Raw genomic sequence first — 18,630 nt, forward strand, 5'->3', positions numbered from 1 at the left:
TTTATCCATTTGTCGTTTTTTTTTTAATTTTTTTTTGATAACGCAATATATGTAATGCATCATTTTTCATAAAATAACTAAATGCAGAGGAGTAAATCGTGGGAAGTCTTCTTATTCTCTGAGGTTTTTTTTTTTTTTTGTAAAAAAAAAAACTTTAAAGAAAATTTTTAGGTGTACTAAATATACCATTTTATTTTCGCGGCATAAGCACCCAACGTTTGTAAAACTGTAATTTTTCTCTAGTTTCGTCAGTACAGACTTTGTTTTGAAATTAGTTACTACATATTTCTGTCTAGACCCAATGATTAAGAATCTAGGCCTTATATATGCCATATTTAAGACAATAACAGAATTTGTACAGACAAAATTAGAGAAAAATTACAGTTTTATAAACATTTGGTACTTATGCCGCTAAAAATAAATATTGAGTTTATGCCACTTACAAACTTAAAATTTTAGGTACTCACACCGTTATTTATCCTAAATACTAATGTTCAACTACCTTTAAACATTTGGTATTTTTACCACAATTAATTCTTTTTTAAATATAATAATATGTTTTCTATTACAGTACGATTAATGACAAACTAAATCTCCACTTTGTATAACTAGTTTACTTTTTAAAAATTAAATCTTTATATATAATGTGCTATTGATTAGTAAATTTTAAGTAAATATTAAAAATTATTTAGTGTACATTCTTTAAAAATAAATATTTATATCAATATAAAATGATTTCATTATTATTATTTTTCTTTACTGTTTATAATTTTACATACATTTTAAGAGAAATTTTTAATTTTAATTCCTACTTTTTTCATGTTTCTTTCTTTCCTTCTTTAGTTAGTTATTATTCATAATTAAATAAAATAAAAATCTAAGCTTTCAATTAATTAATCATTCTTTCAAAAATATAAAAAAATAAGTAATAATATTATCTAGAAGAAATCTTCAAAATATAGTTGTCATACTAAAGTATAACAATTACTTATTTTAGGTGCCGTTTGGTAACACTTTTATTTTTTAATTTTTTAATCACAAAATGAAAGTAAAATTTTTGTTTTTCAAAATTTTATTTTTGAAAAACAAAAATGCGTTCTGTAACCACTTTTGTTTTTAAATTTTAGAAACAGAAAACAAAAGTGTGTTCTGTAAAGTTCATTTTCATTTTTATTTTTTTATTTTTTTTAATCGGGTCTACGTCCGGGGTCAGATTCGGGTTCGGGTCAGAAGGCGGGTTCAGCACCATAGCCGTGGGGACGGGATTTGGGTCCGGGTCTGGTCGAAGTCCAAAATATTGATTAAGAAAAAAAACTGATTAAAAAAATATTGAAAGTGATTTTTTTTTTTTTGCTTTTAAAATTTTGATTTCTAATTAAAAAATTTAAAAGTGAAAACAGTTTTATTAAACATGTTTTTGAAAAATATTCACTTTTTCAATTTTAAAAACAGAAAACTAATTAAAAAAATGTTACCAAATGCCACCTAGTTAATGTCAATTTCTCTATTTTCTTAAAATGATCATATTTTATACACACTGTTTGTAAAGCCCGCTTAGTTAATTTGGAAATTATCAGTTAATTATGATTAATTATGGAAATTATTTATAGCTATTTAAATAATTTATTATACTGTTATTTATGGAATTCAGAAATGCATGGTTATGTTATTCAGTAGTTTTCATATTTTGCATTTCCGGTGCCCGGTATTTTGGAACTCGGCGTTTGGCTCAGTAGAAATCACAACTTAGCATGTTATTAGTTTGGGACGGTTTATTAGACATTGGGAATGTCGGGAATGGCCGGGAATTTAGAATTTCCCAAAATACCCCTTTAGTGATTTTTATGTGATTTTAGTGTGGAGGGGCAAAATGGTCTTTTTGCCCCAATGACTTTTTGTCTTTTAGTGACTTGATTATTTGAAAATTAAATGTTTATTTCATTGTATATTTGGCTGAAATGGAGTTGATTTATATTACTTAGCTTTTATTCATTTTATAAAAAAAAAATCAAAGTTAGAAAAGTTAGAAAGATTTTCACTCAAAGCTCTCTCTCTCTCTCTCTCTCTCTCTCTCTCTCTCTCTCTCTCTCTCTCTCTCTCTCTCTCTCTCTCTCTCTCTCTCTCTCTCTCTCTCTCTCTCTCTCTCTCTCTCTCTCTCTCTCTCTCTCTCTCTCTCTCTCGGCTTGGTGTGAGCTGCTAGGGCTGGGGGATTTTCTCAGCAATTCAAACATTTTTCAACCATTTTAAGTGTAATTCAATTGTTGGTAAGGTTCTTGAACTTGTCCTTCTTTGTCTTCTTGGAATTTTTGATAAAAAAATGAGTAAATACATGTTGATTTGGATGTTGTTGCTGCTGTATTCTGTGGTTATTTTCTGAGGTTAAAAAGCATGATTTTTAGATGTTAATTAAGCTACTTGTGGAGTATAATTATTAGGTTGAGCAAGCTATAGCTTTTTCTATGCAAATATGTGAATTTTGATGAAAATTGTGTAATCTGTTGATGTATGGTTGTTAATGTTTTTGTTTGTTTTCAAAAGCTTAGTTAAGCTTGATTAAGTAGAATTAAGCTGGTTTGAATGCATGTTTGTGGGATTTGCTCAAGTTTGAGTTTAGAACTTAAAGCTTGAGCTTTAATGGCAAATTTTGTATTTGTGGTTTCTGGGCTATTTTGATGCTTTGAAAATGTTCTTTGGGGTATTTAGAGCAGGTCTGGAAGGTTTGGTATGAATTGGGTTTGATTTGGTTGAGTTAGGAATTTTTTGAAAAATTTCTGCGAGGAACCGGAATTCCGGTTGTGCAACCGGAATTCCGGATGAGGGTCCAGTAATTCCCAGAACCGGAATTCCGGTTGGGCAACCTATTCGCCGGTTGGGGAATTTTCGTAACCCGTGTTTTTCCTCGTTTTTATGTTTTAGGGGGTATTGCCATGCTTTTTATCGATAGGGAAACTTTTAGTTCCTAGTTTAAGTCCCCGGGAAGTGATTTAGCGTGTCACTTATAGTGTTGTGATTTTTATGGTTTAGGAGCACCGTAATCCGCCGCTCAGCTAAAGTTCCAGTCAGGTTGACCGGCACACCTGAATTCGGAATCCAGGTAAGATTAGTATAACAGTATGCATATGTAGATTACATGTTTAGCGTGCATGTAGGAAGCCTGTTAGATTACATTAGACTGTCACGTCGGTACAGGCTGGAGTATGACCAGCAGCCGGAGTATGACCGGTTCGACCGATCAGGCTGACACCTGGTTGGTGGTTCCGTACTATGGACGTATCCCGTCGGTACAGGCTGGAGTATGACCGGTTCGACCGATCAGGAGGATATAGTAACACGTCGGTACAGGCTGGAGTATCACCAGCAGCCGGAGTATGACCAGTTCGACCGATCAGGTTGTTACGTGTCAATAGTACCGTCCCTATGAACGTTCAGAACTCAGTACCATGTTAGACATGGCAGTAGTGGCTCAGTACCGTGTTGGACACGGCAGTAGCGGGACTCAGTATCGTGTTGGACACGGCAGTTAGGGTTATGATCAGGGGTATGGGCGTCTGATCATAACCTGGATTATGTATGAGTATTATTATGCTTTTCTTACTGAGTCTGTCGACTCACAGTTCTATGTTTATGTGTAGGTAAAGGCAAGGCTAAAGCTGATGGACCGTGAGCGAGCTTGTGAAGATTGTACATGTCGGGGCGGTTAGGCCTGGAGCGTATGATCATCGGGACAGCGAGGCTGATTTTTGTAACTGGTCGTTAGACGACATTTATTTTATGTATCAGTTAATCAGTTAAATCTTTTGTAAATGATTTTATAATCGGGATCCCGAGTCTTTTGTAATATTATTTTATAAGTTTAATTAAAAAGCAAAATTTTAATTAATCACATTTTTCCATAAACCTCGTTGATTAGCAACGAGCTGCACAACATGTTTAAAAATCACGTAATACGCCTATGTTAGTTAGGGTGTTACAATTTGGTATCAGAGCCGCCAGGTTGTCTTCCGAAGATCGTCACGACATGTACAATCATCATCAGCAGTTAGCTCGTTTCACGGTTCAGTAAGCCTTTATTGCTTTAGTAGTTTATTTTATTCAGTTATGAAAAAGAAAAGCCTGCTAGGAAGCATGTTAGTAGCCTAATAGTAGCATAGGCGCATGTTTCGTTTTTAATTTCCAAATTAAGCGGCATTAGTAAGCTCTCCTTGAATACGACCTGATATGCCAACTCTTGGTTTCGCAGGCGGTTCTAATCAGATGGACGCCAGGCGGACTACCAGGAGTCAGGGCAACTCCGTAGGGTCGAATCAAGGACAGGAAGCTCAGTTTCCCCCACCTGTTAGGGGCCGAGGTAGAGGTCCCCGAGGCAGGGCTCGTGGCCGGGGTGATGAGAACCCGCCACAGCCGCCTGTGCTCCCCGGCCGATCGTGGAGCCCCGAACCGGGAGTTGCGGTTTGCGGAAATGCAAGCCCGGATCGAAGAACAAGACCTCGAGATCCGTAGGTTGAGACAAGCAGGTGCTCCTGCAGCCCAAAGGCCCGTAGTTCCGGTGGCACCCGCCCCCGCCGCCGTGCAGAGATAGTGGTGGCGGCCCATAGATTGGAACCTCTGTATGAGCGGTTCCGGAAGCAAGCACCTCCGGTTTTCCTGGGAGGTCCGGACGTGATGAAAGCCGAACAGTGGCTGACGGTGATCACCAAGATACTGAATTTTATGGGTGTCACCGGTAACGACAGAGTGGTGTGCGCCACATTTCGGGCCTGTGAGGACGCTCTGGTCTGGTGGGACATGGTGTCTCAGATCCATGACGTCACCACCATGACCTGGGAAAGGTTCCAGGAACTCTTCAACGCAAAGTACTACAACGAGGCGGTTAGAAGCGCCAAGAGGAAAGAGTTCGCTCACCTGACCCAGCGTGAGAACATGAGCGTCACTGAGTATACTACTTAGTTTAACCGGTTGGCGAGGTTAGCCTCGGGAATTGTGCCGACCGACTTCAGCAAGAAGGAGAAGTATCTTGACGGGCTGAATGCCAAGATCAGGCATGATCTGATGATCACCACCGACGACAGCACCACCTATGCTCAGATGGTGGAGAAGGCACTGCGAGCTGAGGGCGCAGTTGGGTGTATGTCAGAATCAGCCAGTACTCCGGTGAGTGGCGGGGCTCCTATCCCTCCTGCATCAGGCTTTAGCAGGGGGAGTAGCGGTTCGGCCATTGACCAGAGGAAGAGAGCACCCACTGCTTCCGGTGGCTCGAGTCAGAACAAGAGGTTCCGGGGGAACCAGAACAGAGGGAGTCGTCCTAGTGGTATTGAGACCCGCTTCTCCTATCCCGAGTGCCCTAGCTGCAAGAGGCACCATCAGGGTGAGTGCAAAGGTCAGGGATGCTTTCACTGTGGCATGCCCGGACACTTCAAGAGGGACTGTCCCCAGCTCCGATCAGAGGCACCGAGAGCTCCAGCGATACCCACTCCAGCCAGGGTGTTTGCTATCACGCAGGCTGATGCAGATGCCAACCCATCGCCTGTCACAGTCGCCTTTCTATTAACAACTCGCTATATTCAGTGTTGTTTGATTCTGGGGCTACACATTCTTATGTGGCGGCCAGAGTCTTTAGTAAATTGGGTAGACCGTATGATAGATATGAATCAGGGTTTGGAACCCTGTTACCTGGCGGAGAATTGGTTATCTCCAATAGGTGGATTAGGTCTATGCCGATCAGGATAGATGGTAGAGAGTTAAGTGCTGATCTGATAGAGATGAGTTTAGTCGAATTCGATATTATTTTAGGAATGGATTTCCTATCTAAATATTCGGCGAGCATTGATTGTAAAAGGAAGATGGTGGTCTTCCAACAGAAAAGTGAAGAACCATTTGTGTTTGTTGGTTCAGTTCAGGGATCTCGGATCCCGGTGATCTCGGCTATGTCAGCTAGAGAATTATTGCACGGTGGTTGCTTAGGGTTTCTGGCCGTGGTGGTGGACACCACTCGGCCAGATACCATTCGGCCAGAGGACATCAGAGTGGTTCAGGAATTTTTGGACGTTTTTCCCGAAGAACTTTCAGGGTTACCCCCTCAGCGGGAGATTGATTTCGTGATAGACTTGGCACCAGGGGTGGAACCGGTTTCCAAAGCCCCGTATAGAATGGCTCCAGCTGAACTTAAGGAATTAAAGATTCAGCTCTAAGGGTTGCTTGGCATAGGGTTCATTCGGCGCAGTGTGTCACCCTGGGGAGCCCCAGTTTTATTCGTCAAGAAGAAGGATGGATCTATGAGGATGTGCATCGACTACAGGGAGTTGAACAAGCTGACAGTGAAGAATAAATATCCATTACCTAGGATCGATGATTTGTTCGATCAGCTTCAGGGGAAGACGGTCTTTTCTAAGATTGATCTCCGTTCGGGTTATAATCAGTTGAGAATCCGAGAGGAGGACATTCCGAAGACGGCTTTCCGTACTAGGTATGGACATTATGAGTTTCTGGTTATGTCATTCGGACTAACCAATGCTCCTGCAGCATTCATGGACCTGATGAATAGAGTATTCAAGGATTTCCTCGATATCTGTGTGATTGTGTTTATCGACGACATCCTCGTGTACTCTCAATCAGAAGAGGAGCATGAGTTACATCTTCAGATGGTACTGCAACGGCTTCGAGAACATAAGCTTTATGCCAAGTTCAAGAAATGTGAGTTCTGGTTATCTCAGGTGTCCTTCCTAGGGCACATTGTGAGCAAAGATGGGATCAAGGTGGATCCCGGGAAGATTGAATCCGTCAGGGATTGGCCGAGACCGAAGACAGTGACAGAGATCAGAAGCTTCTTGGGTTTAGCTGGGTACTACCGTAGGTTCGTCAAAGGCTTCTCTAAGATTTCAATGCCCCTAACCGAGCTTACAAAGAAGAATCAGCGATTTATTTGGTCAGACAAGTGCGAAGCTAGTTTTCAAGAGCTAAAACAGAGGTTGATTACCGCTCCAGTGCTAGCTTTGCCTTCGGACAAGGAAAAGTTCGTAGTTTATTGCGACGCATCCAAACAGGGTTTGGGGTGTGTATTGATGCAAGCCGATCGGGTCATCGCTTATGCCTCCCGTCAGTTAAAGGATTATGAACAGCGATACCCGACTCATGATCTAGAGTTGGCCGCTGTGGTTTTTGCATTGAAAATTTGGCGGCATTACCTTTACGGGGAGAAGTGTGAGATCTATACCGGCCATAAAAGTCTCAAGTATTTCTTTACTCAGAAGGATTTGAATATGAGACAAAGGCGCTGGTTGGAATTAGTGAAGGATTACGATTGTGAGATCCTCTATCATCCCGGAAAAGCCAATGTAGTGGCCGATACCCTGAGTAGAAAGGGTCCCGGGCAAGTAGCTAGTATGGTTCAGATCTCACCTCAGCTAGCAGAGGATATGGTTAGATCCAGCATTGAGTTTGTGGTAGGTCAGCTTCACAACTTAACGCTGCAATCTGATCTGTTGGAAAGAATAAAAGTCGCTCAGATGACGGATCCAGAGTTAGTAAAAGTCCGAGATGAGGTATTGGCTGGTCAAGCCAAGGACTTTTCAGTGTCAGACAGTGGGATGCTTTTATATAAAGCCAGGGTTTGTGTTCCGAACAGTGTGGAACTTAGGAATGAGATCTTTGAGGAGGCTCATTCTACCCCGTATTCTCTGCATCTCGGCACCACTAAGATGTACCAAGATTTGAAACCGTACTTCTGGTGGAGCGGTATGAAGAAGAATTTGGTAGAATTCGTATCGAGATGCCTCAATTGCCACAGATTAAGGCCGAACATCGAGACCCAGGTTGTTACAGCCTCTAACCCTACCAGAATGGAAATGGGAGGATATTACGATGGATTTTGTGGTCGGGTTACCTAGGACCACAGGTTTATTTGATTCCATCTGGGTAGTGGTGGATCGATTTACAAATTCTGCTCATTTTCTGCCGGTTAGAACAACATTTTCAGTGGATCAGTTGGCAGAACTGTATGTCAGAGAGATAGTGAGACTTCACGGAGTACCGAAGTCTATAGTTTCGGACAGGGATCCGAAGTTCACCTCCAAATTTTGGCAAAGTTTGCAACGAGCAATGGGTACCAAGCTGAAATTCAGTACAGCATTCCATCCTCAGACAGATGGTCAGTCCGAAAGGATAATTCAGATATTGGAGGGCATGTTGAGAGCCTGTGTTATGGACTTTGAAGGCTCATGGAATAAGTATCTACCGTTGATAGAATTTTCTTACAAAGAATAAGCTACAGAGTACAATAGGGATGGCTCCCTATGAACTGTTATACGGTAGGAAATGTAGATCCCCTATCCACTCGGGATGAGACAGGGAGAGGAAATACCTAGGTCCGCAGTCGGTGCGGCGGACCAATGAGGCAATAGAAAAGATAAAAGCAAGAATGCTTGCCTCACAGAAAGGCATGTAAGAGTTACGCAGATCCGAAACGCAGAGATGTTGAGTTCCAAGTAGGGGACCATGTGTTTTTACGGGTATCTCCGATGAAGGGGATTAAACGTTTCGGGAAAAGAGGCAAGTTATGCCCTAGATTTACAGGACCTTTCGAGATTCTCGAGAAAATAGGTCAAGTGGCATATTGGTTAGCATTGCCTCCAGCCTTATCAGCAGTTCACAACGTATTCCATGTCTCGATGTTGAGAAAGTACGTTTCAGATCCCTCTCATATACTCAGTTATGAGAGTCTTGAGCTACAGCCAGACATGACTTATGAGGAACAGCCAGTGCAGATCCTGGACAGAAAGGATAAAGTCCTTCGGAATAAGACCATAGCATTGGTCAAGGTTCTCTGGAGAAACAGCAAGGTGGAGGAAGCCACCTGGGAGCTAGAGTCACATATGAGAGCTCAATATCCAGAGTTATTCAGGTTAGATTTCGGGGACGAAATCCTTTTAAGGGGGGGGGATAGTTGTAAAGCCCGCTTAGGTAATTTGGAAATTATCAGTTAATTATGATTAATTATGGAAATTATTTATAGCTATTTAAATAATTTATTATACTGTTATTTATGGAATTCAGAAATGCATGGTTATGTTATTCAGTAGTTTTCATATTTTGCATTTCTAGTGCCCGGTATTTCGGAACTCGGCGTTTGGCTCAGTAGAAATCACAACTTAGCATGTTATTAGTTTGGGACGGTTTATTAGACATTGGGAATGTCGGGAATGGCCGGGAATTTAGAATTTCCCAAAATACCCCTTTAGTGATTTTTATGTGATTTTAGTGTGGAGGGGCAAAATGGTCTTTTTGCCCCAATGACTTTTTGTGTTTTAGTGACTTGATTATTTGAAAATTAAATGTTTATTTCATTGTATATTTGGCTGAAATGGAGTTGATTTATATTACTTAGCTTTTATTCATTTTATCAAAAAAATCAAAGTTAGAAAAGTTAGAAAGATTTTCACTCAAAGCTCTCTCTCTCTCTCTCTCTCTCTCTCTCTCTCTCTCTCTCTCTCTCTCTCTCTCTCTCTCTCTCTCGGCTTGGTGTGAGCTGCTAGGGCTGGGGGATTTTCTCAGCAATTCAAACATTTTTCAACCATTTTAAGTGTAATTCAATTGTTGGTAAGGTTCTTGAACTTGTCCTTCTTTGTCTTCTTGGAGTTTTTGATAAAAAAATGAGTAAATACATGTTGATTTGGATGTTGTTGCTGCTGTATTCTGTGGTTATTTTCTGAGGTTAAAAAGCATGATTTTTAGATGTTAATTAAGCTACTTGTGGAGTATGATTATTAGGTTGAGCAAGCTATAGCTTTTTCTATGCAAATATGTGAATTTTGATGAAAATTGTGTAATTTGTTGCTGTATGGTTGTTAATGTTTTTGTTTGTTTTCAGAAGCTTATTTAAGCTTGATTAAGTAGAATTAAGCTGGTTTGAATGCATGTTTGTGGGATTTGCTCAAGTTTGAGTTTAGAACTCAAAGCTTGAGCTTTAATGGCAAATTTTGTATCTGTGGTTTCTGGGCTATTTTGATGCTTTGAAAATGTTCTTTGGGGGTATTTAGAGCAGGTCTGGAAGGTTTGGTATGAATTGGATTTGATTTGGTTGAGTTAGGAATTTTTTTAAAAATTCCTGCGAGGAACCGGAATTCCGGATGAGGGTCCAGTAATTCCCAGAACCGGAATTCCGGTTGGGCAACCGGTCTGCCGGTTGGGGAATTTTCAGAACCCGTGTTTTTCCTCGTTTTTATGTTTTAGGGGGTATTGCCATGCTTTTTATCGATAGGGAAACTTTTAGTTCCTAGTTTAAGTCCCCGGGAAGTGATTTAGCGTGTCACTTATAGTGTTGTAATTTTTATGGTTTAGGAGCCTGTAATCCGTCGTTCAGCTAAAGTTCCAGTCAGGTTGACCGGCACACCTGAATTCGAAATCCAGGTAAGATTAGTATAACAATATGCATATGTAGATTACATGTTTAGCGTGCATGTAGGAAGCCTGTTAGATTACATTAGATATGTATGTTGGCTTCGAACCATCCAGCCCTGTCACGTCGGTACAGGCTGGAGTATGACCAGCAGCCGGAGTATGACCGGTTCGACCGATCAGGCTGACACTTGGTGGGTGGTTCCGTACTATTGACGTATCCCATCGGTACAGGCTTGAGTATGACCAGCAGCCGGAGTATGACCGGTTCGACCGATCAGGAGGATATAGTAACACGTCGGTACAGGCTGGAGTATGACCAAGAAATGAGTATGACCGGCTCGACCGATCGTGTTGTTACGTGTCAATAGTACCGTCCCTATGAACGTTCGTAACTCGGCACCATGTTGGACATGGCAGTAGTGGCTCAGTACCGTGTTGGACACGGCAGTAGCGGGACTCAGTATCGTGTTGGACACGGCAGTTAGGGTTATGATCAGGGGTATGGGCGTCTGATCATAACCGGGATTATGTATGAGTATTATTATGCTTTTCTTACTGAGTCTGTCGACTCACAGTTCTATGTTTATGTGTAGGTAAAGGCAAGGCTAAAGCTGATGGACCGTGAGCGAGCTTGTGAAGATTGTACATGTCGGGGAGGTTAGGCCTGGAGCGTACGATCATCGGGACAGCGAGGCTAATTTTTGCAACTGGTCGTTAGACGACATTTATTTTATGTATCAGTTAATCAGTTAAATCTTTTATAAATGATTTTATAATCGGGATCCCGAGTCTTTTGTAATATTATTTTATAAGTTTAATTAAAAAGCAAAATTTTAATTAATCACGTTTTTCCATAAACCTCGTTGATTAGCAACGAGCTGCACAGCATGTTTAAAAATCACGTAATACGCCTATGTTAGTTAGGGTGTTACACTGTTCTATTGTCCTGGTCCATATATAGTTAGAGAGCATGAACTAATGGAGCAAAAAAATAATACACATCTCGATCTTCTTCTCTCTCAACAAGCAAACAAGTAAACATAGTACAAAAATTTATGTGGGATTTGTAAAATTAAATATTGGAGAAAACATTTTCTAGTTTTAATATTTTACTAATCACCTGTTTACTTACCAGCACCAAACAAAAAATTCAAGCACAATATGTAATAGAATAATTCTTAGAATAAGAACAAAGAGCTGAAAAACTAAAGCTACTCATTTTTTTTTTCTTTTTCTAACCATAAAATCAAATAACTTAATTCTTTTTCCTTAACTCTAAAAAAAAAAAACTCATCCAAGAGTGTTAGAGTGAAATATCACCAATGACCCTTATAACTTAATAAATTTCTATTGTTGGTGTAAGGATAAAGTAGTAATTTAAACAAAATAAGTAAGTTTCTAAAAATAACTTTTAATTCTTTAATACTATTGGTTAGAATTATTATTCCCTATTATTAAATAAAAAATATATTAATTTTTTTTTAAAAAAAAATACTTATTGGTAACCTGCTATAGGAAGTCAACATATTACCACATCATTCTTTTTTTTTTTTTAATACCCATTGATTACTCATTAAGAAATGTTCCATACATATATATATACTAGATGAGAGTTACGTGGCGAGCCACGTAAATATTAGTTTTATATTAGTTCTAGTGATTTTTGTTTAAGAATTCAGTAACTAAGCAACGGCAACAACAATGGTAGATAGATCTATTTAAGTTTTTCATATTTGTAAAGATTATAAATCTAAACTTTTAATTTTCTTGATTTGAGATTTTGAATTGTTCTGATTTATTTGTTTATGAATTTATTGAAATACTTAAATATTTATTTGTTCTGATTTATTCATACTTAAATATTTATTTTTTATTTTATTTTAAATTATTATGTAAATTTATGTAAATTATAAATCAATAAATAATAAAAGAACATTTCTAATATAATTTATAATTTATGATATGAACAAATAAATATAGTTATGCCTGCAAATCAGCTTGATTAAATTCAATAGGAACATAGGATAGCATTTTTTTCTAATGATAAAAGAAATACTAATTTACAGTAAGCCAAAAGTTAGAATTTAAACCCATTTAGACAATGCCTATTATTGATAATAGAAACAAAAAAAAAAGATAAAGTTACGATGATAAAGAGCTTAGGAGATGCCAATACAATACAATAATCAATTGCCACAAAAAAAAAAAAAAAAAAGAACCCAACTTACCCAGACATTTTGATGAAGATGTTCGGATCGGAAGCTCTGAAAAAATTGAAATAAACAAAACAGAAAGAGAAAAAATGTCAACAATGTTATTTCAAAAAAAAAAAAAAATAAATAATATAGATTGCAGAACGTAATAATGCAATTATATGATTCAACGCATTCATATATGTACATATATTAATATAATAAGAACACAAACCTATAAATACAAAGATCACATCAACAGTACTACAGAAGTGAAATAAGTACACAATCTGATAACACTTTCTTTGCAATTTTTAAATTCAGAGACAAATTTATCACAAATACCTTTTCACAAGGAAAATCGTTTAGGGTGTCAAAGTACAAAAATTCACATTAATTTCCTAGCTTACTTTCTCAGAAACTAAACGAAAAATTAGTTAGTTTCCAATATACGTATTTTCTTTCTTACTTTCCATAATCCCACAAAACAACTCAAACATACAAGAGTCGTAGCAAAACTGACCTTCAAGAGGGCAAAGATGTGAAAACAAATTCAGAATCTACAACGATATTTAGGGTTTCAAATATTTTACGGTTTGTTAGAGATATGTGACTAAGATGATTTTTTTTTTCTTTTAATTTAAAAAAAAATTGTCTAATTTTTTAGGTTTAATTATTGGGTTTATTTGTTAACGATCAAACGTATTAACATCGTTAAATTTAACAGAATATTCTTTTATTTAAGGTATATTCTGTTAAACCAAGAAATGCAGTTAGATAGACACTTTTAATATATAAAGATATATATATATATAAATATATATATATATATTACTTAGAAGACATATTATAAAATAGATAAAATATGAAGAGATAAATAGCAAAAGAAAAAAATGTTCATAAGATGACATCTCATTTGATTATATTTTTCTTTATATATTGAGAAAAAAATAATGTTAAGTTTCATTTAAAATAATTTAGTTTGAATATTTTTTTAAGCTAATAAAAATATAAAATTTTAAAATAAAATTAAATAAAAAACTTATAAAACAAATATTTATTAAATAATTACTTTTAAAAATATATAAATAATAAAATGTATATGGGATGAAAGATAAAAAAACTATAAGACATTAAAAATAAAATAATAAAAACTAATAAGGTAAGAAATTAATCAACCCCCATAAATAAAAATACTTTTGGATGAATTAATATAGCATAAAAAGAATAATATGCCTACATAATTTATAAACAATGTGAGACATTTAGTTTCATATATTTTTGTAGTTGTTTTCTAAACAAAATAGAAAAAATTCAAAAAATTTTAAAAATAGAATAAAAAAATCCGCCACTAAATAGATTAGGGATAATCAAAACCAAACAAGTTATATATTTTTAAGAAAGAAAAGTAGAACAATTCAGAAGGATTTATAAAGACAGTGATTTTAGACCATTCTGTGCTATTTTAGAGTACAGAGGACCATTAGAATTATTGTCAAAGCAGAGGTCATTCCGAAGAGACTAGAACCACCTGTTTTCCCACATTGCATCCATTGAAGAGCCCTACCAAAGCTTTTGGGGCACTCTTTAGCCCTTCAGCTATATCTTCAACATACACAATTTTTCCTTCTTTTAAGTAAGGCATAACATATTCGAGAAATTTTGGGTATAGGTGGTAATAGTCAGCAACCAGAAATCCAACCATTCGAGCACTTTTCCACACAAGATTCGTCAGATTATGTACACCTTCAGTTTGTTCAAGGTTGTACTGTGAGATCATTCCACAAACAGAAATTCGAGCATGGCTTCTCATGTTTTGTAGAACAGCATCTAGCAGCTTTCCCCCAACATTATCAAAGTATATATCTATACCTTCTGGAAAATACCTGTCCAAAAATATAAAAATGTATTATCTCTATTCTATCATTGTAACATTTCTTAAACTAATAAGGATTACAATGAATTATGAGTGCTTCTCAAGAACATAATATTTGGAATTCCACCAATGTACATTGACTGACCTTTTTAAAGCTACATCAAAGTCAGACTCTTCTTTGTAGTTGAAAGCCTCATCAAAGCCAAATTTGTTCTTCAACAAATCAACCTGTGTAGTGGTTATGAAATGTTTCATAAGAGAGGTATATTCAAATTGAAAAACCGTGTTTTTGCAAATGTTAGTTGTATATAAGAAAATATAAAAACTGTAAGCGTTTGCAGAAATAGAAGCAATTCTCGCATAAAGAAATCGAACAAGCAGAATATAAAATATTTGCAGAAAAATAAATAACTTGACACAAGAGATTTATACGTGGTATCAGTGTTCTCACGAACACTCCTAGTCCACGGCGCCACGCCCAGAGAATGAAATCAATTAATAAAGTATCAAAATTACAAAGACAATTGACTTAAACAAGTTTAGACTCCCTCTAAAGAATTGCCGCAATCCTTTGTAATCCACTTTATGAATCTGACTTCTTGAAACACCTTCAAGCCCGAACTCCCTTCGTCTTTGAAGTGTGAGTACTTACTTCCTCCCGAAGTAAGGCTTCAACAAGTCTTCTCCCGAAGACCAAGTGCTTACTTCCTCCCGAAGTAAGGCTTTATCAAGTCTTCTCCCGAAGACCAATCTCTTGTTTAGTCAAGTAGTTCTTCACAACCTCTAGGATAGAGTAAGAACAGAAATAGAACAACTAGAACCTAGATGAACAACTAGGCTCTCACAAAACAAAGAAAGACTCTCTTCTTTCAAAAGATAAATGCAAAAAATGAATAATGGAAGAGGTAATTCGAATGGTTGCTCTCTAAGCTCTATTTATAGAACATAGAAACCAAAGAGGCAACCACAAGTTCGAATCTACAGCTGTACAAAAACTTTCCAAAGAAAATACGATCTCAAAGATCGTATCTCGGATGCCGACGCAACAGACGTAATTTAAACGGGAAACTTGCTATAATCGCCTTCGATCCTCTATTAATGCTTGATTCCTGCCAAAAACAGATTAGATATTCTGATTTTATCAAGATACAATCGAAATTAATAAGGAAAAGGCAATAATCAAAGTTTCCCTAAAAAAGGCAACTTTCCAAAAGAGAATTCCTTGTCTTTTGAGAAGTTTTCAACAAAGGAAAGTTCAGCTGAAAGTGCAACTTTCCAATCAAGGAAAAGGGCAACTACAATCCGAATTTATAAGGCAAGAAATCGAATATGAATGCAAAGCAATCTTACCATAAATAGAAAAATTATTTTGTCAACTAACTTGCCAAAAAAAGACTTTACACAAATGAAAAATTATTAAGACCATGTTAGCCACATGCACATGTTGTGGTATAAATGTACGGAGTGTAAAATAAAATCGTAACTAGAAAAAAAGGAAGGAAAAGATAACCATAATCACAACATAGTTAATTAGGTAACACGTATTTCTTTCCCTTGTAGATCTACTACAAATATCCAATTGCATTTATGTCCCAATATACGTTCATAGGCATTTTGTACTAGACAAGAGGAATATAAGAATATATGTTTAATATTAGTTAATAGTTGGGAACCTTTTCGTTCCTTCCAGCACTTCCAACAACATAACAACCCAAGAGCTTTGCGAACTGCCCAACAAGCTGACCAACTGCTCCTGATGCTGCAGAAATGAACACATATTCCCCCTTTTTCGGAGAGCAAACCTCGAAGAAGCCAGCATAAGCAGTCATACCAGGCATTCCTTATTTAGACAGAATATGATAAGAGAATAACTTACTAACATCCAACAAACATAGAAAAAAGCATAAAAATAAATCAAAGTAGTCTAACATCTTCTTTTTTCGTTTTCTATGATTCTAACAACATATTTGATCTGATTGATTTTTGCCGTGCCAATAAGATTTTTCTAGAAATTTATTTGAGTAATTATTGATAGTCAATTGACATGAAACTCATTATGATTAACTTATAAGCAGAAAACTTACCTAGTAATCCAGTATAGTAAGACAGAGGCACGTCAGTGTTTTGAATTTTAGACATATATTTCGTGGACTCAATAACACTGTATTGCTCCCACCCTGTCACTCCAGAGACCAAATCTCCTTCCTTGAAGTTTGGATTTCCAGATTTTAGTACCTTACAAATTCCATTCCCAGTGATAGGCTACATATATGGAAATCAATGTTAGACACTCCAAACAATTATTACAATTTATTGCTAAACTCATATATATATATATATATATATATATATATATACAGAAAAACGTGTAAAGTTTGTTGAATTATGTTTGTGACTAACAGAACCAAGTTTGAAGGGCTCTATGAAAAAGCCATTGTTGAGGTTCTTCATTCGGGGTCCCATGTAAGGATCGCATGACAAATAAAGGTTCTTTACTAGAACACCATTGGAGCCTTCTGGAAGCTTAAGCTTGATGGTGGAAGTGGCTAAGACCATATCCGACTCTTTCGGATAACCGGAAACATAGTTCTTCAGCAGCAGTTGTTTATTGCTCACTTCTTCCATTCTCGATCTCTCACTCTGTTTACTTTCAGAGAGCACATGAAAGAAGGTATTCTACTTATAATTTTTTTTAGCTATAAAAAGGATTAGGTGGTGCAGATCCCTTCTCTCACTGAAGTAGTTTTCACAATTTCAAAGACAACGTGACAACTACAAGAGACTTATAAATGAAAATTATACTGGTTCGGTAAAGATTCGGTTAAACTGAGTCAAAACAAAAAAAAAATAATAAATAAAATAAAAGGAGAAGCCCAGCTCCCTCCCATCACTCGCTTTCTCTTTTTCTCTAACCATGTGCTGGAACATTAGATTCCCCACCCGACGGCGACCTCAACCTCCAAATGGTGTCGCTCCTTTCTCCCCTGTTAGCCTGAGATCGCAAGTCAAAGTTTGAAGATTCAAACTTTGAACGGATTTTTCGGCCACCTCTAGTGTTTGTTTGACGAACTGTCTTTACCACTAGACTCAATTCATCAAAGAGAACAATCTACACTAAGCCATTTTGTCCAGCTCGTTACTTTTTCTGGTGACGTTTTTGTAGCTCTCCCTTTTCGGCGAATTTCCGACAATAACGTGTACCGATTCGATAAATGGTTGACATGGGTGTGATCTACTCGTCGAGGTGGTAGTTTTGATATATGTTACTCCTATTTTCTACGACGTTTTCGGAACACCGATATCTACTGCCACTAATAGTTAATGTGTACCGTTTAAGTGAGGTTTCAAAACTCCAAACTTTTAAATATAGTCTTATAATATATCGCTGGACTCAGTTTTGGATGTAATATGCAACGATGATAATTTATCTAGCCATTAGATGGTATAGATGGGAGTGATATCTAAGATTAGACTTAACGATTGGAGCTCGAGACTTGAGAGCTTAGGATCGTCTTTTTTGGACAACAACTTGGGAGAGGTAGGGACTCAACTTGATTATTGGACATGATCTTATATGTATTGAATAGAATTAGACATATTCCAATTTTTATAATTTACAAATTGTTTGAAAAATTGAAAACTTAATCAATATATTTTTTTAGAGTGTTCTGCGACATTGAGTGCCAAAAATATTTTTGTGTAAATATTTGTGTAGATTATATTTTTGGGTTTATTCAAAATGTAGTCGTTATGCGGTCGAATTTTTTAAAATAACAGGGAATTTGTTCTTTTGTAATTATTATTTGTCGGCTTTTGGTTATACTGATGAGAGCCATGTTGATCAAGATTTGTGCAAATTATTTTTTCGCAACCTAGTCTCTTTGTCATCATAGTTAGATCAAGTGTGCACTCACCTGTAGGTGGAAGACCATGAATCTGTACAGGAAGTGAATAGAATCTAAGCCCTGGGATTATGGTAGTTATCAAGTGTGACTACTCAGTTTTGGATGTCGTTTTCTTTTATGATTGGTATTGAGATGTAGGGGTCTAGTGGACGGTGTGATATGCATTTGACACTTGAGTTTGTGATTATTTGTGGTCTCTCTATTTTATTTATACATTTTGATAATGGTGACGAGATGTTTTATTTTTAAAAGCTAACCATGGATG

The 18,630-nt window shown here is 36.9% G+C and overlaps 1 protein-coding gene across 1 annotated transcript; it reads right to left on the bottom strand.

Annotated features, from left to right (window-relative positions):
- Positions 1–13,961: 13,961 nt before the first annotated feature.
- On the bottom strand, positions 13,962–17,255 carry LOC115696848 (2-alkenal reductase (NADP(+)-dependent)). The gene is made up of 5 exons (XM_030623733.2): positions 16,861–17,255; positions 16,545–16,722; positions 16,134–16,300; positions 14,606–14,688; positions 13,962–14,470 (listed from the first exon to the last, which is right to left on the bottom strand). Exons 1-5 carry the CDS (start codon positions 17,083–17,085, stop codon positions 14,092–14,094), a joined length of 1,032 nt encoding a protein of 343 aa, XP_030479593.1. The 5' UTR covers positions 17,086–17,255; the 3' UTR covers positions 13,962–14,091.
- Between the last annotated feature and the right edge of the window lie 1,375 nt (positions 17,256–18,630).

This window comes from Cannabis sativa, chromosome 7, assembly GCF_029168945.1.
Source record: "Cannabis sativa cultivar Pink pepper isolate KNU-18-1 chromosome 7, ASM2916894v1, whole genome shotgun sequence".
NCBI lineage: Eukaryota > Viridiplantae > Streptophyta > Magnoliopsida > Rosales > Cannabaceae > Cannabis > Cannabis sativa.